Source organism: Podospora bellae-mahoneyi, chromosome 6 (genome assembly GCF_035222275.1).
Source record: "Podospora bellae-mahoneyi strain CBS 112042 chromosome 6, whole genome shotgun sequence".
Lineage (NCBI taxonomy): Eukaryota > Fungi > Ascomycota > Sordariomycetes > Sordariales > Podosporaceae > Podospora > Podospora bellae-mahoneyi.
The window spans coordinates 2,792,475-2,815,877 of NC_085885.1; the positions used below are offsets into that span (position 1 = coordinate 2,792,475).

General features: G+C 54.9%; 6 protein-coding genes across 6 annotated transcripts; 5 read left to right on the forward strand and 1 right to left on the reverse strand.

Annotated features, from left to right (window-relative positions):
• Positions 1-47: 47 nt before the first annotated feature.
• On the forward strand, positions 48-6,346 carry HIR3 (Histone transcription regulator 3; the record flags this gene model as incomplete). The annotated part of the gene is made up of 2 exons (XM_062881154.1): positions 48-71; positions 134-6,346. 2 exons carry the CDS (start codon positions 48-50, stop codon positions 6,344-6,346), a joined length of 6,237 nt encoding a protein of 2,078 aa, XP_062729817.1.
• A 619-nt stretch (positions 6,347-6,965) lies between these two features.
• QC761_607130 (uncharacterized protein) lies at positions 6,966-7,571 on the forward strand (the record flags this gene model as incomplete). Its single annotated transcript, XM_062881155.1, has 2 exons — positions 6,966-6,992; positions 7,062-7,571. 2 exons carry the CDS (start codon positions 6,966-6,968, stop codon positions 7,569-7,571), a joined length of 537 nt encoding a protein of 178 aa, XP_062729818.1.
• Positions 7,572-8,575: 1,004 nt separating this feature from the next.
• QC761_607140 (uncharacterized protein) lies at positions 8,576-12,061 on the reverse strand (the record flags this gene model as incomplete). Its single annotated transcript, XM_062881156.1, has 1 exon — positions 8,576-12,061. The coding sequence occupies one exon, from the start codon at positions 12,059-12,061 to the stop codon at positions 8,576-8,578; it is 3,486 nt and encodes a 1,161-aa protein (XP_062729819.1).
• A 2,376-nt stretch (positions 12,062-14,437) lies between these two features.
• QC761_607145 (uncharacterized protein) lies at positions 14,438-16,260 on the forward strand. Its single transcript, XM_062881157.1, has 3 exons — positions 14,438-15,287; positions 15,543-15,664; positions 15,730-16,260. The coding sequence occupies exons 1-3, from the start codon at positions 15,211-15,213 to the stop codon at positions 16,011-16,013; spliced, it is 483 nt and encodes a 160-aa protein (XP_062729820.1). The 5' UTR covers positions 14,438-15,210; the 3' UTR covers positions 16,014-16,260.
• Positions 16,261-17,946: 1,686 nt separating this feature from the next.
• Positions 17,947-20,088, forward strand: QC761_607150 (uncharacterized protein). Its single transcript, XM_062881158.1, has 3 exons — positions 17,947-18,098; positions 18,171-18,789; positions 18,910-20,088. The coding sequence occupies exons 2-3, from the start codon at positions 18,727-18,729 to the stop codon at positions 19,810-19,812; spliced, it is 966 nt and encodes a 321-aa protein (XP_062729821.1). The 5' UTR covers positions 17,947-18,098; positions 18,171-18,726; the 3' UTR covers positions 19,813-20,088.
• A 283-nt stretch (positions 20,089-20,371) lies between these two features.
• QC761_607160 (uncharacterized protein) lies at positions 20,372-23,380 on the forward strand (the record flags this gene model as incomplete). Its single annotated transcript, XM_062881159.1, has 2 exons — positions 20,372-22,008; positions 22,295-23,380. Exons 1-2 carry the CDS (start codon positions 21,961-21,963, stop codon positions 23,378-23,380), a joined length of 1,134 nt encoding a protein of 377 aa, XP_062729822.1. The 5' UTR covers positions 20,372-21,960.
• Between the last annotated feature and the right edge of the window lie 23 nt (positions 23,381-23,403).

Genomic DNA, 23,403 nt, shown 5'->3' on the forward strand with positions numbered 1-23,403 from the left:
TCCAACGGAGTCCTGCATGACCACTTTGGCATTTCACCAGCGTCAACATGGCAAGTCTCTTGCACCGTCCCGTCCAGCTCCATCAACCATGGAGAAACCACACAGAACCAATGCTAATCGCTTCGCCGCCCAGCCCGCATTTCAAGCAATCAATGTCGAACCCGACGAAATCGTCGATGAGGAGATCGACAACACTCGAGATATCCAGGTGGAAGATGCCCTGAAGCTATTCCAAACCGCCCTCAAACTACACTCGCAAGGCCCCAAGTTCTTCGATGACGCGGCCGACGCCTACAACGCCCTTTTCGGCTCCGAAATCTTCAAATATCCAGAGGCAAAGACCGAGTACGAGCGGGCCGAAGCGGGCGAAGATGGCGTCCTGGCTGTTGAGCCCACGTTTGCGACAGTGCTCGATGCTGCCGCGGAGACCGACACCCTGAGCAACACCCTCCCACAAGCCTTCTACCTCGCGTACAAAAACCACGGCCAGTTTATCGTCGATCGGATTAGGCGCAAGATCAGAAAAGCTTTCGTGGCCAAGTCGGCCGCTCTTGAGGATCCAGCTGTGTTGGAAGATGCCAGGAAGGCACTGGAGGATTTCAGCGCCGCGCTCGACCGTGACCCCTCAGACGCCGAGTTATGGAGAAAAACCGCCCGCATCGCTGCTTTCCTGAAGAGCAGCCGGATTAGTCGCTACAGCTTGGAGGCTGCCATCGAATTGGACGATGACCCTGCGGTGGACGAGGTGGAGCCCCCTTCGTTGGCAGAAGGATATGCGGGCGAGGATCTCAAAGACCAGCTTCAAGTCTTGGGGGATGAAATGGCGCTGGGCCATCCGATAATGAAGCCCTTTGTGGAACGAGGACTTCCTCCCATGCTGAAACGGTATCAAGATCCAATACCCTTTCTTCCGAATCCTGCAAAGTCATTGGTTGTGCCCAAGAAACAGACAACAGATGTCCCACCCCCACGACATGTTATTTCTGCCGCGAGCTCCTCCTGGACAGAGCTGGGTGCGGCCATGGCGCGTTTCGTTGAGGAAGAGGGGCTTTCAGGACGGCCGGTGTTTTTGGAAACTCCAGATGCGGCCGATGATGAGGACATCCAGATGGAAATAGATATGCAACTTTTGCCTCCGGATTCCTCGCCTCCTCTCGACAGGTCATCTGAATGTGCTGTGAAAGACGAACAAGCTTCGGGCGAGCAATCCGAGAAACCACAAGCGGCTGAGGAAGAATCCACGCCAATGGTGGCAGAGCCGGCATCCCTGGGTGAAGCAACGGGCAAGGAGCGTGCTTTGCCTTCCAGGAAACGTTCTCAATCAGTTGCTGGGCTTCCCGATCCCCCGGAAGAAGAGGCGGCCGAAGGCAAGCGGAGCAAGCGGACTCGACGGCGGGAAACAGGGCGACGAGAAACAGCGGCGGAAGAGATTGTGGATCCTGCCCGGCTTCTCGCGACGCAATTGCAACCGTTACAGGCCGCTGACCAGAATCTGTTTCAAACGACCAAGAATCTTCTGGAGAATCTTGGAGTAACGGATCATGTGACACTGGAAAGAATAGCTGAGGTCCTTGATTCGTGTGCGTCTGACGACCGGATGGGGAAGATTCAGAATCTATCAACCGTTGATCTTCGAGATTCGATGCTCCAGTTTGACGAGGAAAATGCCACTGTCCTGCTAAGTAAGCGTGAGCGCCCGCAGCTCAGTCTCTCGGCCTTCCTTGAGCATACCAAGTCAGGGTCTCAGCGAGCAAATGAGGCCCCGGCGTTCGATGAGACCCGGGGCGTTCGAGCTTTTGTTGAAAAGATCAACAATGGATGGTACCCAGTTCAAGACGTGGTGTTTGAGTTTCTCAAGATCATTATGCCTACATACACTGGGACAAAATGGCCAGACCACACCAAGACAACGCTGTCGGATGTTATCACACAGTTTGGCTCCAGCATATACGAGAGGGTCACCTACGAGCTCGACTTGTGCCTTGCGAAGGGCGACCATGAGGCGCATCTTGAGCTAGTCAAGCTAGTACATATGGTGTTTGAACTCTACCTGGACGTCTATGAACGCACCACCAACCCTAACAGCACAGCGGAAGAAAGCACCAAGGTTGAGATTCAGCTGCGTGTGGACAAGTGGATGGACCTCACGACGGAAGTCACAAGACAACGGAATCCAAACACAGACGACGAGCTCTCGTCACGCTTCCTGTGGGCTGGAGTGTATGCCACAACATTGGCGAAAGACACACCACGAGATCATATCCTCAACTGCTGGCATAGCATGTACGATCATCTTCTCGAGTCCTCCATCAGCGAAATCACATTGCCCAACAACGCTGTTATGCCCGAAATTTCAACCGCTGCTGCCGAACGCGAGATATCAAAGTTGACGACGATGGACTTCTTCTTGGGTCTCTTCCAGGAGGACATGGGTGATCCAACCTCTGTGATTGACAGTCTAGAACCGGTTTTGAACCCGGAAAATGTTTACATCACGGTGCCTGGCACGTCGGAGCCAAATGGAACCGACGGTGACCACTCATGGGCAAAGCAACAGAAGTTACCGCTCTTGGAGTGCGCGAGCCAGAGTCTGATGGACTTGTGGAAGTTCCTCAAGCGGAGCAGCACGGAGCTCAGGCTGTTGCTATGGTCACGACTGGGCGAGGCGTACGGCAAGATTAGCTATGCGACTAAACAGTTCTCGTGCTTTTTGAGGAGCATCGAAACCATCATCACCGACTTTGAACATGCAGATTACCTCGAGACACCACCCGAACCAAGGAGGGCCCTGTTTATGACCATGATCAAGGCGCTGGATGATCTGATCATACAATCATTGCACTTGGCCTTGAACGACAACAGCGCATTCGACATCATCGATGAGGAGCACTTGAAGTCAACCCTCTCGGCCCTCGCCAAACTCAGCTGCCTCCTTCATGTAGCAGCCATGTACGAGGACGAGACTCGCATCGGGATGAGACCGGCACCGGCCAACAACTCAACTCTACGATCGTTCCTCAACAAGCTTCAGGAGATGCAGGTGAGAACTTGGTCCCTTCAGTATACCATGCTCAAGGTCGGCATTCAGCAGCATCCGGACGCTTTCCCCAACTACGAAAACGACTTGGCCGAGTACCTGGCGGCCGTTCATCAAGTTCTCGGTCTGCGCAAGAGCTGCAAGTCGTCCAACAAGATCTTCCTCAAGATGATGCGGGTGGAGCTCCTGAAGCAGAGGAACATTGAGAACTGGGAAGATTACCTGGGGCAGGTCCTATACGATCTGCACGGCTTGAAGCTCGGAGTTGGTATCTGGGAGGTTCAGGAGCATGGCTGCGAGCCTGAGAATCTCGAGAAGCGCCAGGCTCTGCAGCTTGTCGAGAAGATCACCGTCCTTGCCAACAGGATGTCGATGAAGGATCTCCTGAAATCGGATCTCAAGACCACGATTGAGCGGATGCAGCAGGCGATTGGGACTACCAAGTCCAATCCCCAGATGACGCACAATCTGCGCAATTACACCGAGTACCTCAAGACTCCCATCCACCCCTTGCACCTCTTCCAGGCGCTCGACGGCAGTATCGACCTCGACGCCGTCACCATTAACACCGTGGACAGCGCTCCCGCCAAGCACGGGTGGTACTTCCTCCTCGGCATGATCGGTCTCACCAAGTTCAAGGGCGTCGAGCTCGCGCGGCGCCAAACACCGGGCGCTACTGACGATCTCCGCATTGGCGCCACGTACCTGCGCCTCCAGCTTCAGTTCACCCCCGACCGTTGGGATGCTTGGTTCCGTCTGGCCGAGTGCTTCGACTATGAGCTGGACGAGTCTGTCCTCTGGAGCGCGGACAAGATGAACAAGGACCGGGCTGAGCTGGTGAAGTTCCAGCGAAGCTCTATCCATTGTTACACGCTGGCGTTGTCGCATTCGTATGCCTGGTCGGCTGACCCGCACGCGTATGGGGCTTCAGAAGATGAGAAGGAGGCGCTGAACGACATGTACCGCGAGTTTGGCATGCGGATGTATGCCTCCAGCCGGGAGCCGTTTGCGATGGAGCCGTTCAAGCACTCTGATCAGGAGAGGTGGTTTATCGAGCCAGAAGGGATCGAGACTTTCCGACGGATTCGTCACAACGAGATGACAGACTATCAGGTCTGGAAGTTTGCGGCTCACTTGTTCCGCAAGGCGATGGAGGGCAAGCCAAAGGAGTGGAAGAACCCTTACATGGTGGCGAAGTGCCTGTGGAAGATGTACACCAAGGCGCCCGAGGAGCTGGATGAGAAGACTCGCCGGCATCGTCCCACAGTGAAGATGATTCTGAGGGCGCTCGAGAAGACAGTGGAGGTGGTGTCGGCGTTGCCGAAGCCTCGCAGTGGTCAGGATCCGATTCTCGAGCCGCACTACAAGATTGTTTCTGTGGTTGACAAGCTGGTTCGTCGGGGGGATTTACCCCGTCAAGAGGCTGCTGATCTTCTTCAGCGTCAGCCGTACGCTATCGACAGAGGGAAACCAGTTACGGTCGATACCCCTGAGGAGTGGGAGGCGTACATTATCCGGTGCTTGCGGTACTTGCGAGACAAGGATAAGTCCAACTGGCAACATCGCATTATCATGCGGCATGCTCGGGTGCTCTTTCCCGACTCCGTGAACGAGAACGACCCTGCCAACGTCGACGCCGCCAAGGCAGCCTTTGCCGTCTTGAGAGAAAACATGTTCACCAAAACCATGGTGATGAACGTCTGGAAGTGTGAAGCCGAGCGTTCTGGTCGGCACTACGTCTACACCTGGCGCTACATCGAATACGTCGCCAAGATCCTCGCCGCCCTGAACGACAGAACCAACCTCGAGGCTGTCCTCCGACGTATTCGCAAGCGCGGCGCCGACTTTTACTACTTCAACGAGCTCTGGCAGTACTGTGTCCAAATCTACCTCAAGCTGATCAGGCAAACCTTCAACGTCCCCTCCGCCGGCGAGGACGCCTTCAAGACGTTGAATACCGAAGAATTCGACGTCGTAGGCGAGAAAATCACCGAGTGGGCCACCACGCCCCCAGCAGAATCCCACCCTGCCCTCAACGCAATGAAGGAAGCGGTCGAGCTGAAGAAGTTGAACTCCAACCTCATGAAGGCGGGTCCCATCGACGACCTGATCACAGACTGCTACTCAACCATCTTCCTCGATGTCAGACCTGAGCTGCCCCGGCCAGCTGAACATAGCACCGAAACCCAACCGGGTGAAGATTCCTCTCAGCAACCACCACCGTCCGCTTCTCAAGACGGGGTTGGGGCTGGGGTTCCAGCGGCGGAACTCAAAAGCAAGCTCCTCCAGAACCTGGTCGCCCAAGAAGAAAAGACCGTTCTCGGCTCGTTGCGGGCGGTGTCGGAACAGCCTGACCGTTCTGAAAAAGCGTCTGTGGCAGGGGATGCAGCACCGCGAAGCCACAGACTGGGTGTTCGTCGGCCGAACATCCTGCGCAAGGCGGACGATGCCGTGCAGGCTGTTTTGCGGGTTGCTGAGGCGCCAAAGTCGGCGGTTAGCGGTGCCTCCCGCGGCAGAGGTAAAAATGGGCGGACGCCAAGGGAAAGTGAGGATGAGGAGGGGGAGGAGGGGGAGGATGTGGAGATGAAGGATGCCGGTGCTGCTGCGGGTGGACATTCGAGGAAGGCGAGTAAGGCGAGTAATAATGCTGGGGGGGTTGTGGGGGGTGGGAGCGAAAGGTCAACTCCTGGGCCCGGGGGTTGGAATGATGATGATGACGATGAGAGTGACTTGAGTGATGTGCCGCCGGATTATGAGGATGATATTCCGGAGAGTTTGCTGTTTCCCAGTTTGGGGAAGGTTGCTAAGGTGGAGAGCGAGGGGGAGGAGGAGGAAGGGGAGGAGGAAGGGGAGGAGGAGGAAGGGGAAACGGTCATGGAAGGGGAGGAGACGGTCATGGAGGACGGGGATCAGACTGCTGAATTGGGGGATGAGAATATGGAGGAGGACGAGGAGGAAGAAGAGGAGGAGGATGAAGGAGAAGAGACCCATGCTGAGGATGGACCAGATGAGGAAATGGTGGATACCGAGATGGAAGATGTGGGACCTCGATCTGATCATGAGGACGAGGTGGTGGATGAGGTGGAGGAGGGGGAGCAGGCTGATGATGAGGATGATGAGGATGATGAGGATGAAGAAGATGGGGAGGAGGAGGAAGACGAGGACGATGATGAGGACGAGGCGGAAGAGGCTGAGGAAGAAGAGGAGGAGGACGGGCATGAGCGGCCGGTGGAGATGGCGGAGGCTGGAGATGGGGAGGATGATGAAGAGGCTACTGAGGATGAGGGGCCAGAGCAGGATGTCGAGTAGGGCTTTGCTGTTAAGCTCAGTGGCGGGTGCATATGTGTTCTGGGTGGTTAAATTGAGGGCGTCAGTGATTTCGGGTAGCTATTTGAAGCGAAAAGGGTTATGGGGCATTGCTAATGTTGCGTTGATTTGCATGTTTTATGATGAGTTCATCATGAACTATTTCCCCAGTGCTGCCTTCTAGTATTTCTAAGAATTTACAGTTACTCTTGCCGCATTCTGTCAGTTCATCCTCGCCTGCTGATAAAAGCAATGACATCAAAGCTCACGAGAGCTACCACTGTATCTGGAGGCGGGGCCAGCCCGCCTGCCGGGAAAGCCCCACCATCCTGCTGGGCAAGCAGCACCCCGCGCGTCACCTGCAACCCCACCAAACTCACCTGCCTTGTCTGCCTGCCCTGCATCTACTTGGGGTCCTGTCTTGGCCGACGCCTGTAAAGCTTCCTCTTTACAAACACTTTTACTCTCCTCCAAGCATCTTCTTACTTCCACTCTCAAATCCCATAACTCGTCGACATCTTCTCCCTCTCAAACCAAACTCTCCCTCCCGTAACGAGCTACCACCTTATCTATTCCAACCAAAACCGAGCCCCTCATCACCAAATCAGGCAAATCAGCAACCATGTCTTCGTCCAAGAGGATCACCAAGGTACTTACTTTTCCCTCCCTTTCCTTTCCCCTTTCCTCCCCAATAACTGACTAACCTTTTGCCCTTCAGGAGCTAAACGACTGCCTCACCTCCCCACCCCCCTCCATCACCATCACCCTCCCCTCGGAATCCAACATCTCCCTCTGGCACATCACCCTCACCGCACCCCCGGAATCAATCTACTCCGGCGGCAAATTCGGCCTGATTGTGCAATTTCCCCCAGAATACCCCTTCAAACCTCCCACCATCACCTTCGCAACCCGCATCTACCACCCCAACATCACCAACGAGACAAACGGCTCCATCTGCCTTTCGTTGCTCAAAACAGACAACTGGAAGCCGTCAACCAAGATTGTCACTGTGCTGGAGGCGATTAGACAACTGCTTGTCGAGCCGCAGCCGGATGACCCATTGGAAACAAGAATCGCGGAGCAGTACAAGAATGAGAGGAAGGAGTTCGAGAAGGAGGCGAGGGCGTATGTGGGGAGGTATGCCAAGGGGCCGGTGAAGTTTGGCACCGAGACAGGGGCGGCGACGACTGGGGGGGAGGGACAACAGCAGCAACAACAGGTGTCTTAGTTTGATGTTTGGGGTCTTTGGACCGGGGGGGGGGGGGGGGAGCGGTTACCGCCGAGGTTTCCTCCGAGAACGACGAATGCTCTTTTGGAGCGGCGGCGGGCGGCGTCTTGGTGGGCTGATGTTTGAGGTGCTTGGAGCTGGGGCGTGTTGGGAGGGTTTTTGGGGGGTGGTGTTGCTGGACCTGCTGTTTGGAGGGGGTTCGTGTGGTGGTTTGGGAGAGGAGGATGGGGGAGAAGGTAGTTGGGGGAAAAGAGATTGTAATTGTGTGTTTTTTGGTTGGGTTTGACCCATTACAGCGAAGTCTACCAAGACAGTTATTCGGGATATGATACATGTTGAGGGGTTAGTCGGTGGTGAAGACATGGCAGCGGTAGTCATTTTATCAATCAAATACAAGCACTTCAAATTACTGAGGTCACCATCACAAAACATCATGTATTTGATCTCGAGATGTGAACAAACGTGCTCCTTAGTATTTTTCGACTCCCCTCTTCCTTCGCATTCACTAACTAGCCAGCCAGTCCCTAACTTACACACACCACAACATGCTGAAGAAGAACGAACAGAAGGGAAATATGAACAAGAAGAAAAGTCTTAACAGAAAATGAAAAGAGATGATGCTATGCTATTTTGAACCACCCAAAATAAACAAACAAAAAAAGCCCAGAATATGCCCCCCCCTGATCACCGTTTGTTTGCCCCCTTTGCCATTTGCCTTCCCCAAATAGGTACAAGAACCCCAGAGAGACCCTCGCCGTTTATAATGCTTTGACCCCCTTCCCTCCAACCTTCTTCTCTTTTTCCCCCGGAGCTGATGATTTTTCGCAAAGTGTGTTTTGACAAAAGAAAGCCTCGGTTGCTGCCACAACGTCCCCGACGTGACAGCACCCGGTTGTGATGTGATGTGATGTGGTCTAAAACAAAAGAAATCCCTTGCTTCAAAACGTCACCCCCACCCTTCTCCAAGCAGCAGGAGCAAAGCCAGAGACAGGCCGAGGATCACTCTACATCACCTCCGCAGCCCTGACCTGCTCCTTGTTCCCCCCGGACTTATTCCCCCCCACCCTTCCAAAAACCCCCCTCATGCCGCCGTCCACCCCCCCAGCTAAATCCAACCCCCTCGTCCCTGTTCCCCCATTGCTGCTACTCCCACCGCCCAAAGCAGCAGCCTCCTGCTCCGCCTTCCACCTCCTAATTCCATCCCTCCTCTCCTGCCTCTTCTCCTCAACATCATCCTGGCTCAAATGCCCGATCCCGTTCCGCCTCTTGTAGCACAAATCCATCAGCGCGTTCGCGTCCAGCAGCTTCCGTGGAAACTGCTGCACAACCCCAAACATCTCCATCGGATCCTGCACCGCCTTGATCTCGGGCTCCCCCAGCTTGAAGATCGTCAACGCAACCCTAAACAGCGTCCTGCTCCCCTCGTAGAAAAACACGTCCCAGACTCTCAGGACCGTCTCGATGGGGAGAGTCCCGATGAAACAAGACATGAACCAGGCCGTCATGCAGAGTGTTATGGCAGGGAGCCGATTAGGATCGCTCACGCTCTGCTGGTTGGCCCTGTGTCCGCTGCCGGGGAGGCCTCGTTTGGGTTTCTTCTTTCCCCCTCCTCCCCCGCCCAGTCCCATGTCCTCGTCGCCTCCTATTTGCTTCCAGACATTAGGGAGAGAGTCCTTGAGCGCCACCATCAAAACCCCAAGATCAACTTTTGATCCCTCCAGGCTCATCTCGTGCGTGCCCGGAAGATAAACCCTGGTGATGACATTAAGCAACCAAAACGCCTGCTCCTCGGTCTCGACAAACAGCAGCAGTAACCCAGCCAGAAAGTTCAGACTCTGGCAGTACCCAATCCGGGGGTTATACAACGCAAACGCGTGCAAGACCCTCCTGAGCGACGTGATGATCTCCGGCTCTGGCGCTGGCTCGGCCTCGACCGCATCATCTCCCTCCTCATCGTCAACCGGACTACTCGGAGGTGGCGGCGCCGGCCTGGGCGGCTTGAACCGGATATTGTCAGGAAACGTCCTGTATAAATCCTTCTCGATGTCGTCCACAATCAACGGCTTCACCTCCCCCACCAACCCCGGCATGCTCCCAGGTCCGGTGGGATCCAACGCAGCCCGCCTCAGCAAATCTTGGTACACACCCCGGTGCTTGCTCAGAATCGCGGGCCCGCCCGCGTAGTAAAACCAGGCCGCCCCTCTCCAGTCTGGCGGGATGCCCTTTCGGATGAATCTCTTCGTCTTGGTGCTGCGTGGCGGGAATCGTATAGGTCGGTCCGTCATGAGCGAGTTGTCCTTGAGAAAGGCAATCCACTTCTTGCGTCTCCTGGACAAGTATTCGGTATAACCGGCGTTCCAAGCGTCATACGCCTGACGGGAAACATTAGGACCCGCCTTTCGGAACCCGTACCGGTCCCGGGCGCCTGGCTCCTCCGGTGGCTCCTGTGGCATTGGTGGCGGAGCGCGAGATGGCGTTGTAGGGCGAGAAGCTGGTATCGGCATCGTGGGTATCGGTAGCTCTGGCTGTACAGGCGACAAGGGCGAAACTGGTCTCTCTTCCTCCCGTCCCACCGCCTGCTGGACTGGGACATCATCACCATCCACCAATTTGGCCGAATCATGCTTCTCCAGCCCTTCGGCTTCAGCCAGATTTCTCTTCGCGATGTGCTGTCCAAATCCAAAATCCTTCGGCAACGAGTTCGTCGGCAGTAACGACTGTCTAAACTTGGGAACCGACTGTCTCGAACCCGGACTGCCCATCGGAATCGCGATGCCAGTTGGCGCTGGCAAGCTGTCGTTCATCGCTTCCAATATCTTCTCCTTCACCACGTCGGCGTCGGAATGGTGGCTGCTCGCAGGCCTCGAGCTGTTCCTCCGTGGCATCGGGTTGTCCAAATCAGCCTGCGCAAAAATATCCTCGTCATCCGCAAACCTCATGCTCTTCCGTATGCTTTCAATGTCCGAATCGTTGAACCCTCTCTCGTACATTCCCATCACATCCTCCAAAAGCCCATCGTCTCCAATGATGGAGCTGTGCCACCAGCTTGCCCGAGCATAGATGTTAGTAATAGATTGGTGATCCCCGACGCTGCTCGCCTTGGTGAGAACGCTGTTTCTCTCGGTTCCCGTCGCCGTGAATAACGTGCCCTGAGCCGTGGAGGATGTGAGCTGGGATCGAAAGCTCGACCGAAGGGTTTCGTCCGGTGCCGAGAGCCATGGTGGTGGCTCTCGAGGTTGAACTGGCTGTTGCTGTTGCTGTTGTTGTTGCTGCTGCTGCTGCTGCTGCTGTTCTTGTGCCGCCTGCTCTTCCCGAGCGTAGGCCTGAGTGCCACTACTACTGGGACCCAGCACCGATCTCGCAAAGGGGCCGGCCAAGGCCGCAATGGGGGCGCTCATATTTCTCGGAGTCTCGCTTCTCGGAGCATGATCCTGCGACGGGCGAGGCGCAATCGAGGAAAACGTACTGGAAGACTGCGAGGACGAGCCGGACAGTCTCCGGAGCCTAGGCCACGGATTTCCGGGCGCGTGAGATTGCGCGTGTACTTGTTGATAATCACTCTGATACTCTCCCGACTCTTCCAGCGTCGGCTCCACCTGCGGGCGACTCAGCCCCATCCGTCGTGACGACAAAGCACCATCAGACTGCTGCGACCGAATGCTCGTCTTCCGTGGCCGAGAAAAGTTTTCGACTGTCACGACAGTACCTTCCGATGGGGTTGGTGTGCCTCGCCTGCTGCCGGGCGGTGACTCGAAGCGCGACATCATCGAGGCTGGAGACATCGCCCCCCCGATCTGCTCGTGATGTCGGGCAAGGAGCGGGAACTTGCGTGGCGGCTCATCGCTCGGCGGTCGAGAATGGGCCCGCGATGGGGGCTCCGATTGCGGTGTCGGCTCAGGTTCAGGTTCTGGTTCTGGTTCGTATGCCTCAATGATGAAAGGGTTCGACGACAGGCCCGGAAAAGCCGACCTGGGCGGCGGTCTCGACACGGGGTTCGACTCGGCCCTCATCCGAGCACTGCTGTTCGGAAAATGAGAGGCGGTCGGTGTCAAGGCCGGATTGCGCCGAGCATTCGGGGAGCTATAAAAGAAAGAGTCGCTGCGAGGTGAAAGGAGGTCAGGGGGGATCTGTCGGCGGTCGTGTGATAGATCGAGCGTCGGTTTCGGCGAGCTCGACGGTCGTCGTTGGTGGTTGGAGCGTGTTTGGTAAGAGTGAAGATTCTGGACGGGAAAGTTGCGGGGAGGATAGTGCTGATGGCGCTGGTTGTATTGCTGCTGGTAGTAGGAGTAGTCGGTCTGTTCGTCTGGTTTCGACCAGGGTCCGGCGTTTGGCCATTGTGGTTTCGCTTGCTGTCGGGAAGCGGGCAAGCCGTGGTGCATCATGCTGCTTGGGGCGGGATAGGCCGCACCACCACCATTATTATCATTATCATTGTCACTGTCTCCTCCTCCTCCTCCTCCTCCTCCGTCTTCTCTGTAATGGCCCAACATGGCGGCGGCCGATGCTGTTGAAGAAGAACGGCGGGTGTGTGCGGTGAAGGCTTCAATCCTTTAGGTGGAGGCCGTGGTGAAAAATAGCATTGGGAATTACTTTATTTTAATTGTTATTTTCCCCAGCGCGTCGTGATCAGCGCCCAAATGAGCACGCAGCAGGCTTCTGGGTTGCGGATGCAGGGCCTGACACCGCGCTGGAGCCGGGTTGATGGTTGTTGGGATTAGTGCCGGGGAGGATCCCGGGAGCACCTGCGGAGTAGGTGGCCTGCCCACTGCCTTGGTTTGAGTTTCCTTTTCAACTTCAAGACTCTGCCTGTTCTGTTTCCTGACCATCTCTTGTCTTGCCGCTGGAAGGATACGACCGTTTCACCCGTCCAAGGTAGAGCCGGGTGACAGGCTCCGAATAATTTGCAGTCCTAATATTACCGCGTCTGGGTCGATGTGGTGGTTCTGGCTGCGGTTGTGCACAGTGGACGAAGCAGTAGCCGTTCGTCGCGTAACAGGGTCCGGGCAACGCACTTTCGGCCCGAGGCCAGGTTTGAGTTTGAGCTTCTCTGCGAGGGAGGATATCAAACCCAAATTGCTGGGAATTGGATGAGATTTCAGAGAGAGAGAGAGAGAGAAAATAAATAAAACAAGCCGCGGACAGCCCGATCTGAAAGGCGGGGCAAATGGGCGGAGCATTCATTGGCAAAGCTTCAGCTTTCGTGGCCCTCTCTCTCGGCTCTCCCAGAACTCCATCTGATTTATTCGTCATGTTCCCCCGAAGCAGGTACGACTGTGCAACTCTCGGAAATGGTTATTGTCGTGCCATTTATTGGCTGACCCCAGTGCAAAAAGACCCCCAGGACATGCAGAAAGGAAAACAAAAAAGCAACAATGCCCCCCTCCAAGACCGACATCATCGCCGCAGTGGGCTGCCGTTGTAGGGGATGGTGGGAACCCCTAAACGCAAACGGCTGCAGCGATCTACACAAGTTCCCCCCCAGCTGGGTACTGTAAGTTTATTTTCTTTCTCCTTGACCCTGCATACATAGATGCTATCCCATATAAAAGGTCCATTGTGACAAGTCACCATCAGGAGACATACCAGCAGACTCACACAGAAATTTCATCGCAATGCTTGTTCAATCGGGAATGAAAATGCTCCCCTACCCCCTTCCCTCCCCCTGTCCGTTCGCGAACCCGCAGTTCCGGACGACGACTCGCGCTTGTGCCTTTGGCGAGGGTCTTCCGGGCCACTCTGTGCCTGGCACTAGACCTATACGGGCAATGGCTCCCTGTTGTGGGTCTTCCCATCCATGGATCGCAGCCCTGGTTTCATGGAAGCCTTCGAAAACTTGGAAAATTTCTAGCTTGGGATGATCGCCAGGGGAAAGGACGGATGGACCTCTCATCTCAAAATTATCCCCTCCAGGAACATGTCCAGATGTGACTCTATTATGTACATGGCTCCGGTGCTGTTAATAATTATACAGTACCTATATCACCGCCTCTCGTGTTGCCACTGTTGGTCAGCATCAATGAAGGTCCCAGGAGGTGTAGTCAATGCGCTGTATCAATCGCGAAGGGGTCGAGTGTTCCTCTCCTCCAGCTACGCCGGACTCTTTGATATCAGCTTTGCCCTCTTGGCACTCTTTGACTCTCGGCCATTGTTTAACGGTTTGCATCAAACGGCGAAGAATGATAACAGATAAATCGGAGTACTCGTCATAGCAATCCCATGTGATGTGCCGAGAACCTACCTGACCTCGTCTCGAGCATCTCCTACATCAGCAGAGTCCGTTACGCGGAAGACATGCAACCCCAGTCAAATTTACAGGTTACAACGCGTCCGACGCGACACAGCAGAAACCGTTCGCGCTGCGGGGATGAGAACCTCGTACGCCTTTTGCACGATGCCGTCTCGATCATGCTGGGCCTGACGCTGTGAAGCATGTTCGTCTTGTCGCCGGTCTGAAGAAAACCTGGGCCACCGTCTCGCTAGAACGTGAGAGATCTCGATGAGCACGCCATGAGCATCATTCGGGACATGCCAACCGATCCTCACCTGGTATCCCAGTCCGGAACCAACATACCGAAGCAGCAACACCTCCGTTCTTCGGCTTCGGCACCAACTCCAACAACAGAGAGGTTCTGTTCTGCTGGAGCCGGCCCGGAATGAAGGCATCGGGAAATCTATCGGCGATGAAGCCGGCAAAATATTCAACCGAGACACGAGATGGTCAAAGCTCCTTCCAAGCATTTGCTGTCACGTGAGAATGTCAATGACGTTTTCTTTTGGAATCGACCATCCCAAACGCTAGCCGCAATGCTCGACATTTCTCAACCGTTGCTTGCTGACAGGCCCTCCCTATCGCTCCGATTATTCCTGAAAAACTGTGCCGCACGCAGTGAAAAGGCTCACTCACATTGTTACGTGCCGTCACTCCGTTACACTTAGAGGGAAGAGGTCCGAGCTCCTGCGTCAATCAGCCAGTCGGAAACGTCAAATTGCGCACTTGGACGGGCAGATGCACAAGCCAGAATGCGATCAGAGTTCCCCCCTCTCTGTTCACTGTGCTTATGCGACACTGGGCCAACTGCTCCGTTCCTTGATACCCGTCACCGATGGAGTGATGCCTCAGGTTTCCAACTTCTCCAAAGCGGGAAGAGGCCACGCCCACGGTAGCTTTGAGAGAGGTGGGAGCTGGGGGGAAGCTTCCCCTCTCCTCCCCCGCCCACACCGCCCACCTCTGACGCCCCCCCCCCCAAGTTGCTCTGCTCTGCTCTGCTCTCCTCCCCCCTTCCCTCAGTGACCCAGCTGTGCGCGCGCGCAAAGCCTGGCTGGCTTCCCTTCCCTCTCTGCTGCTCCCCCGCCCCTTTTCTGTTCTCCGTCCTTCCCACCTTGTAATCCCGTCCTTGGCTGCTGGCAAAGAAAAGGTAGGTACGTACCGTTCACACCGGAGCTCCAGCCTTTGCCCGTCTACCACCCTCCTCCCCCCTCCCCCCCCCCCCAACTCAGCCTTTCCTCTCTCCCTTATTTTTCTCCTCCTTTTCCTTCCCTCTCTCCCATCCAAGCTTTCCCATCAAATCCAACTCTCCACGCCCGTGTTCTATCCTTACACTCTTCAATTGATATCTTACCAACGCGCCCTTCCATCAAAATGACCGGCCGCAAGAGAAAGCAAGAGGAGGAGGAGCTCGTAGCTCTGCCCAGTGATGACGAAGAGGAGGAGGAGGAGTAAGCCCATCCCCCGTGCTCCCCTGATGCTGGTGTTTTCTGTAGCTGCCTTGGATGCCATTCCCCATCGTCACTGATGCGACGCGACTGGTCTGAACGCCATCAGACCTTGTGTGGCGAAATGGGCGCTGATGTCGTTGGCGCATCCTACTTTCGCGGTGGTAGCCGGAGCATTGTCTCCGTCGACAATTGGGAGATGGCCATGATTTGCATGCCAGATAACCCCGAATCTGTGGCTGACTCGTAGCGGTGCAGGTATGTCTCTGACGAGGATGACGAAGAAGTCGGCGATAGTTCCGGCGATGACGGAAGCTTCAACGAAGAGGATGCCGAAGATGACGAGGAGGGCGAAGAAGAAGACGAGGAAGCTGCCCCGGGTATGACCAGCCTCGCAATCCCATTAACTTGTTTTTGGCGCGCTAATCATCTTCCCTCAACCAAGCTCCTCCCAAGAAGAAGATAAAGACGGCAGCTACCGCCGAGGGTGATGCGCCTCAGAAGAACGGCCACAAGAACGGTGTCGCCGAGAATGAGGGAGATGACCAAGAGGAGGAGGATCAAGAGGGCGAGGAAGAAGGCGACGATGATGACGTCGAAGACGAGGAAGGTGCTGAGGAGGATGAGCCCCCTATCGCTTCCAAGGGCGTCAAGAAGGCTGCCGCACCGCCTGCCGCCGCCGAGGGCAGCGCTGCTGCTGTTGCCGCTGATGGTGACGACGAGGACTAATGGTGGTGAGACATGGCTGTGGTGGTGTTGGCAAGTTCCTCGCGATCCATGAGCCCCCATTGCGTGCGACCTCTCCTGCTCTGAAGGCGTTGGCGTTTGTGACCACTGATTCGTGGCTGGCTGGATGCCGGAGGAAGCGGCTGTCTTTTGTTTGCTTTGGTATGCGTGCGCAATAGGTACCGTCCTCGTCGATCTCAGCTAGATATATATATCCATGTCATGAACTGCTCCTGTTGTTGGTGTTTGCGCTATACCGACTTGTAGTCAGGAGCATGGGGTGTGAATTGCGATTGGTTGCTTACATGCTTGCCCCTTCGTTGCTGATTTGGTCCACGTGTGGACGGCGGCCGAAGGGGGGAAGCGCAGATGGAGCGGTCTCTTCAAGGAAGAACAGAACGGATGAAAAGGGAAGAAAGCAGTGTTGTGTTTTACACCAACCTCCCTAACAGCAGCCCCAGTCATATTGTCGATTTGGCGAGGCCCACACCATTGGCCTCGTGATGCCCAATCTTAGGCTGGGACATGTAGTGCCACGTCGACAATGGGGGTCGAGATCCGCCAAGCTCTGGCCTATTTTGGTGGCCATCAGTTTGATAGGCTTGTCGAGTAGGAGACCTTTTGAGATATTTGGTTTAACAGCGGCTGAGGGAAGAGGTGTGGGCGCAGTCTCTGCATATGTGCATGTATGGTCGTCTGCCTGCGTTTATACCTTCCTTTCGACCGGTTCGTTACTTGAGCAGAGAGGCTGATGGTGATGACCTCGAGAGCCGTGGCTAGCCTTTCTATGCCTGGTCCAAACCGAGTCTGGTTGTTGGGGGAAAAGGAAGCATACTGATCCCAGCATCTTGAGTCTGCAAGCACATCGCCAACTCAGGTCTATTCTCAGAACTGATTCCGAACTTGCCGAGAGTACCAACCAAGTTCTTGACAGAGCTCGAACTCCCTCTTGTCTCGATTGTCAACGGGAAGAGTTGTCAATCCGTACAAGTAACAGTTTCATCGAAAGCTCTTTGGGACAATGTTGTCCCATTGGGAGCCCTCAAAATGCCGATTGATCCTCCTGAAACATGGCTTCTCACTAACCAGAGACAGGAAATGATAGCTCGCGGTCGAAATAGTGTATGTAGGGCTCACCGTTGACAGCTATCCAAGATCCTTGTTGTGCCGCTAGTTGCCGCCGCAATACGAGCTTCACCACCGTTGTCGATGACAGACTTCGTTTGCTGTTTCCGCTTTGAGGATACCGAGCATAAAAAAACGCAGGTGGTAGTAGCGGCTCTGGCGGGGCTGTTGTTGGGACGGCGCTACGATAGTTGAGCAGGTTGGCGAAAATAATAAAAGAAGCCGGATCGTCGCCGAGCCCTCAAGCGCAACGGTGAGCTCCGCTGCCTCGTGGCAACTGGGTCCTGGGATATCGGATCGGCCATTCGGGATCCGGGGTTTGGTCTCTTGGGAAAAACACAGATCGATGCTCGGATGAGCCACTGCCAACATCATGCCATTCGTGCTGATGAGAGGATCGACTTGGGAGCAGCAAAGACTTGGCCTTCATTTCTACAGCTAGGCTGATGCCGGGTGTCGAGAGCTACTCATACTCATCAGTAGGCAGAGTGGATAATGTGCTGTGTGTGTATCCATAAGGTTGGCTGGGAGAGGGGTCTGTTGTTGAGCAGAGATCGTGAGAATTGAAGTCTCTGTCTTCCCCTCTTGGCATGACACATCAGGTTCGCTTTCCCCTGCCCCAAAGGATTGACATGCATCGGGACTTGATGGGGCAGACTCCACAAAGATCTTGCTCAGTAGTGGATATCTCGTCCCTGGCGGCTTCCTTTTCGCTTGCTCTGTCTGCTGTGCGGGAAGGAACTGTCCATTGAGGTTCTTGAAGGCCTCGACAAATGGCTTTGCAGGGAATGCATGATAAGACTGGCTACCCCACCTCTCAACTGTCAAACCCCCTGTGCGGATGCACACCAGTCTTCCACACACGCCTTCACACAGCCCTGGGGGAAGTCTTGGACTGTTCTGGATTGCAGTTGTCAAAAGACGGGACCACACACCAGCTGCCCGACATGGCGCCATTTTCATGTAGGCTGCTTCCCCCCCCCCAAACATTCAACGCACATGGCGGACGACTCCATGATCTGACATCATCCCCAGCTATAGGCTCGATCCCCCGGACTGACCCGCTCCCAGGCCTCGAAAGGGATGTGGGAGGATGTACCGCAGTAGGGACAAGTGGGCGGCCCGATCGATTCTCTTCCTTTTCTCCATTGCTCATGCCGGCCTGCCGGGAGCGGCAACGCTAATGGCTCTGGAGCAGCCGTCTTCTTGGACCCGAGCAGCCCATGGCCCCCTGCGTGGTCCTGGGAAGGGGCCATGGAGTGGTATTGAATCTAGGCGGGACTTTGCGAAGAAGGGGGGTCTGTGAACACGAAGGGCCAGCCTCTATATAAGACTTGACCTGGAGATCAGAAGTCAGCGGGACGGCCAGATATCCACCAGCAAAGCAGCTCTCCCGAGGTACTAGGACACGCATCCTACGTACGACCGTACGATTATCAGCTATTCTCCCCAGTTCTCTCTTCCATTCCGCCGTTGTGCTTACCTTTGACGCGCACCGTCAAGAGCATCATCACATGGGTGCTGCCGCAAGACAACGATCTTACCCACTATCGTGCGTTCGACCCCTTGCGAGATACTCCTTGGAGAAGTCATGGAACCCAGCGCGACGAAGACCAGCATCATGATCAAGGAAGCGAGTTCCGGTGCTGACGAGGTGAGAAATATTCGTGGTTTATTGTGGCGGTCGTGGTGTTACCAGACAAGTCCCGGCGTCACGCCACTTTTGCATTCACCACTTTCTGGATTCAGCTAACCAAGGCACGTTGGAATCTAGACCTCGGTGTTGGCAGTACCCACCCCAGGCTATGGCTATATGGGTCAAGCCAGCTACGGGGCTAACGTCGTCCCATGGAGCTTGCCCGACGCACCGTACACAGCTTCTTCGTTCTTTGAGGAACCATCCTGCGACTTTTTTTCCTTGTCGAGGACTCCATTTACTCCATTTGTGGGTGGAAATTGGCACTTGTCTAACAATCTCAGCCCCGAAGTCTCTCTACCAACACCACTCAGCTCAGTAGGTTCCAGAGCGGGCGTATGGAGGGGCGAACCCGGGGGCGAGTATTGCGAGCATGAGCTCTTCTCCCCAGTGAGCGAACTAGCCACCATCGATATGGCAGATTCTGTGACACACACCAAGAGGTTTGGGTCTGAGGAGTCGTCCATGTCGGCCAAGCATCAGCCCAACAACAAGATCAAGGCCACCAGTAGATCAAAGGGTCGTGGCAAGCACAATATTCAGCTGCGTACCGCCTCCCGCAAGGCTCGAAAAGGAAGTTTGGCGCCAGCAACACCTCTATCTCCAGCTGAAAGCGTTCACAATCCCGGTTCAGCCAGTGATGATGATGACCTCACCCTTGAAGAACGCCGTGCCAGACGCAACCATAACCTTGTCGAGAAACAGTACCGCAACAGGCTGAACGCCCAGTTCGAACGCCTCTTGGCCGTCCTTCCTCTCGAGCAATACAAGGGGGGTCACCTGGGTCAGGGAGAAGGCTGTGATGGATTCGCAACCGATGAGAAGAGAATGAGCAAGGCCGAGGTGTTGGATTTGGCAACCAGACGTATCAAGGCACTTGAGATGGAGAAGGAGCGCTTGAACAGAGAAAGAAAAGAGCTGCTAAGGAACATGGACATCATGGCTGGAGCCGTTGCTCGGGCAGCCAATCAAGGACTTTGATTGCATTTTATTGGATTGGATTTGGTCAAAGGTATCGGGTTTCGGTCTCCACATTGGCGCGATGGGGAAAAGGGTCACGGTACAAGTTCAAATATGGCATGTTGTTACAAGACAGATGGTGGGGATCAAGGATGGAAACTTGTTTGAAAAGCATGGCGAGAATTGTGGTTGATAGCATCGGCGTTTCTCTTTTCCAACCAAATTTACTGTATTTGCACTTGTACTTCATTCATCTACGAGTTTGCTCCAACACAATCAGGTTTTCATGGTCCGGTATCTGGCAGATGTGTTTCGGGTGGCTGCTTCTGACAGCAGCTTTGTTGCTTTGTTGTATCTTGCTGATTGGAAAGAGATGCTTCTCCTGCATATCCATTGTCTGTAGAATGCATATGCATGATTTACAAGTTTCGACCATCAAAATGTGTGGGAAGACGCTATCTTGACCAAGAGTGTTGGACAGCTGGCGCTCCAAAGCCACCGGGACTTTCAGGGAAGGAGGCATTCTTTTTCAGGCAGGCACTGCTTGTCCAGTTGTCGGCAAGAATCCAGCAACCCTTACCCACAAACAACTTCCAACAAGCACCCCAGAATTAATTACGATTACGACTCCTCCATGTTCTCGATCGAATCAGACATCGACCCGATGGGTGACGGAACGCCCAGTCTGTTGTCTGCATGCAGGGCAGCCGCTCTGTTGGATCCCCTCACTCGCTCACAGAAGCACGTTCACCGGTTCTGCCAAGAGCTTTTTCTCTGGTGGTATGATGCCTACGGTATCCGTACACCACGTTGCAAGCTCGAGATGTTGTTGATTCTGACTCCCGAGGTCCCTTAGCTAACAAACCTTCGAATCACTTTACGGAGATGCCCGTTCCTCTACCATATCAAGCCACCCCCATGAACTTGGATCAACCCCGCGCACCTCGGAAAAACGAGGGATACAATACCCGAAAAACCGTTCAACCGGAACTTTGGGACCGCCTCTCTCAACCCACGAGGAGGGTTGTCGAGGATGTTGTGCGACACAAGTTGCCATGTCTCGAACTGGCAAAGAAGCAGGGACTCACGTCATCCCGGATTTTGTCTGCTCTGCGAACATGGCATGCGTGGCTTTCTCCCTCGTGGAAACGAGACCATGTTTGTCTGGATGCGCCGTGTCTCAGCCCCTACCCCTAGCCAAGTGCCGAGCGTGGAAGAAGAGAGCGCGAGACGAGGTCGAGGAATCAAGGCGAGTGCTTTATCCGACTCCAGCTCTTTAGTGCCCAAGATTATGGCGACTTGGACATAATTGCTGAGCGGACGATCAGTACCCAAATCTGCATTTTGTTCCAGAAAAGCACTGGACTTGTTGGGCTCGCCGCCAGGGGTCAACCAGATCGAGTGTTCGAAAGAACTCGACGCCACGATTCTAGGGCTGAGTCGGTAGTTACCGCAATGGCATGATCGGCGAGCCAAATCGAACCACAGCTTATTTTTCTCACAGAATACTGGCTCCAATCTCCGCCGCGGCAGCCTTTGAATATGTACATGTACAGCAGCCCTTGACAACCATGTCGATCTCCCGCTCTGCCGAGTCTCGTTTGGGGAACGGCACGAACCACATGCTCGGGGCTGGACCTGGAAAGGGGAGTGACGGGGATTTCAAATCGATTGATTCAGAGACACTGACCTGACTATTTTCTTGGATAGATCTTGGTTGTAGTAGCTTGCATCGTGCCCCGAACTGGCTCGGGCCGCTGCCAACTTATGGTCAGATATGCGCGTTGCCCTTGCTTCCAGACAGGAGCATTATCGGCCGCTACCCGTGTGTCGAGTGCCGCCTTTGGCGGCATTGGTCAAGCCTCTGGCACAATGTCCGTTTTCGATTCAAACACTGTACCTGGCTCGCAAATGAAGCCGACGCCTCCTCAGAGTTGACATTGTTGGTCCAGAAGAAGAAATGTCTGCCATGGTCTGGCTGGGTTCCTCACCCTCTACGACATCACAGGGCAGTCGCCATGTCGCTTGGTCACACGAAGGGGGGACTGCTCGTGGTATAAGTTTGTCGTGATCCGGACCTCCTTCCGGTATCGTGACCTCCCATCAGTATCATGAACATGCTCTGCATCATACGGTCATTTCAACAAGCTTGCTCTTTCAGTTTCAGACATGGACAACACTTACTACGGTGGTCACTACGATGACGAAACCCAACAGGTACGGCTCAGTCCTTGGCATGACCCTGTTTTCACCTATATTTCGTTAGCTCCCTTTGGGCCATCTCATGTCCCTACATGATGCACGGTGACGTTTGTCATGACCATATGGATCGGTTCGGGACCTCGGTTCCTTACCGCAACCGTTGATATGGCATGACTGGTAGCCTCAATGCTGCCGTGTTGTATTTATAGCATGTGTTCCGTCTTTGACAACGACTCGGCTATTCGGGAGGGGGTGACCTGTTGTTGCAGTGTAGGGACCTCAGCTGACAACCGCCAACCAGAACATTCCATCATACCCCTTAGCTTTCGACATTCAGGAGCAGGACCATGCCAGCGCATCCGTCTTGTGTCCCAGCTCAACCTCCCCTTTGGGGGGTTCGATCTCGATCTCGCCGACTGATCGCTTCAGCAACACCGGAGCATACGGAGACTATGACTCCCGCGGTATCGCTTCCCTCATGCCAGAAAGCTCCTACTATGCCCCAACCGAGCCGGTGTCTGCCTATAACAACGCTTCACTGAGCATGTCCTCCGGTCCGCACAGCTTTCCCAACGGGCAGATACACGACGAGCTTGACGGAGGGGTGATGAATCAGGGTCCTCCTCCACCGACTGGCTGGGGCCCCCAATTTCAATCCTTCACGCCATTTGCAGAGGACCCTCGTGTGGCGATGGGTGTTGGTGAGAGAAGCAGTGGTGTTCCTTACCAATATCCACCGTCAACAAGCAAATGTCATAAAAGCCACGCCGCCAACCCCCCTTTTCAAGGCTTGACGATTGATACAATGACCATGAACCCACACGGTGATCGCCGACCTCACAAGTCAGCGGTGGCGGCGGCCAAGAGGAGCAAAGGAAAGAAACCATCAGCTCCCACAACGAGTCTCTCCTCTCCCACAAGCCAGTCAACCATATCCAGCGGCAGCGCGGCACCGAACTCACTCCCTGAAGAGGATTGTGACTCGGAGCAGGAGCAGGCTGGTTCGACGGGCAGGCAAGGTCATCATAACGCCCGCACTAGGCATAATATGGTTGAGCAAAAGTACCGACATAGGCTCAACACGCATTTTGATAAGCTGCTGGAGGTGTTGCCGTCGGGGGTTGGTGTGGGCGGGATGATGATGGGGGATGGGTATCAGAATACGTACCAGACGACATATTTGGGGGGGGATGGGGGGGCGCCAAGTTTGGAGAGGGAGAGGAAGGTGAGTAAGGCTGAGGTGCTGGATCGGGCGAGGTTGTATATACAGAGGCTGGAGAGTGAGCATGTGAGGTTGCAGCGGGAGAGGGAGGAGTTGAGGGGGTTGTGGGAGGGGTATTATGAACGGGCGGCGGGGGTGGGGAAGGGGTTAGATGGGGGGGTTTGATGGGGGTTTCGTTATGTTTTGTC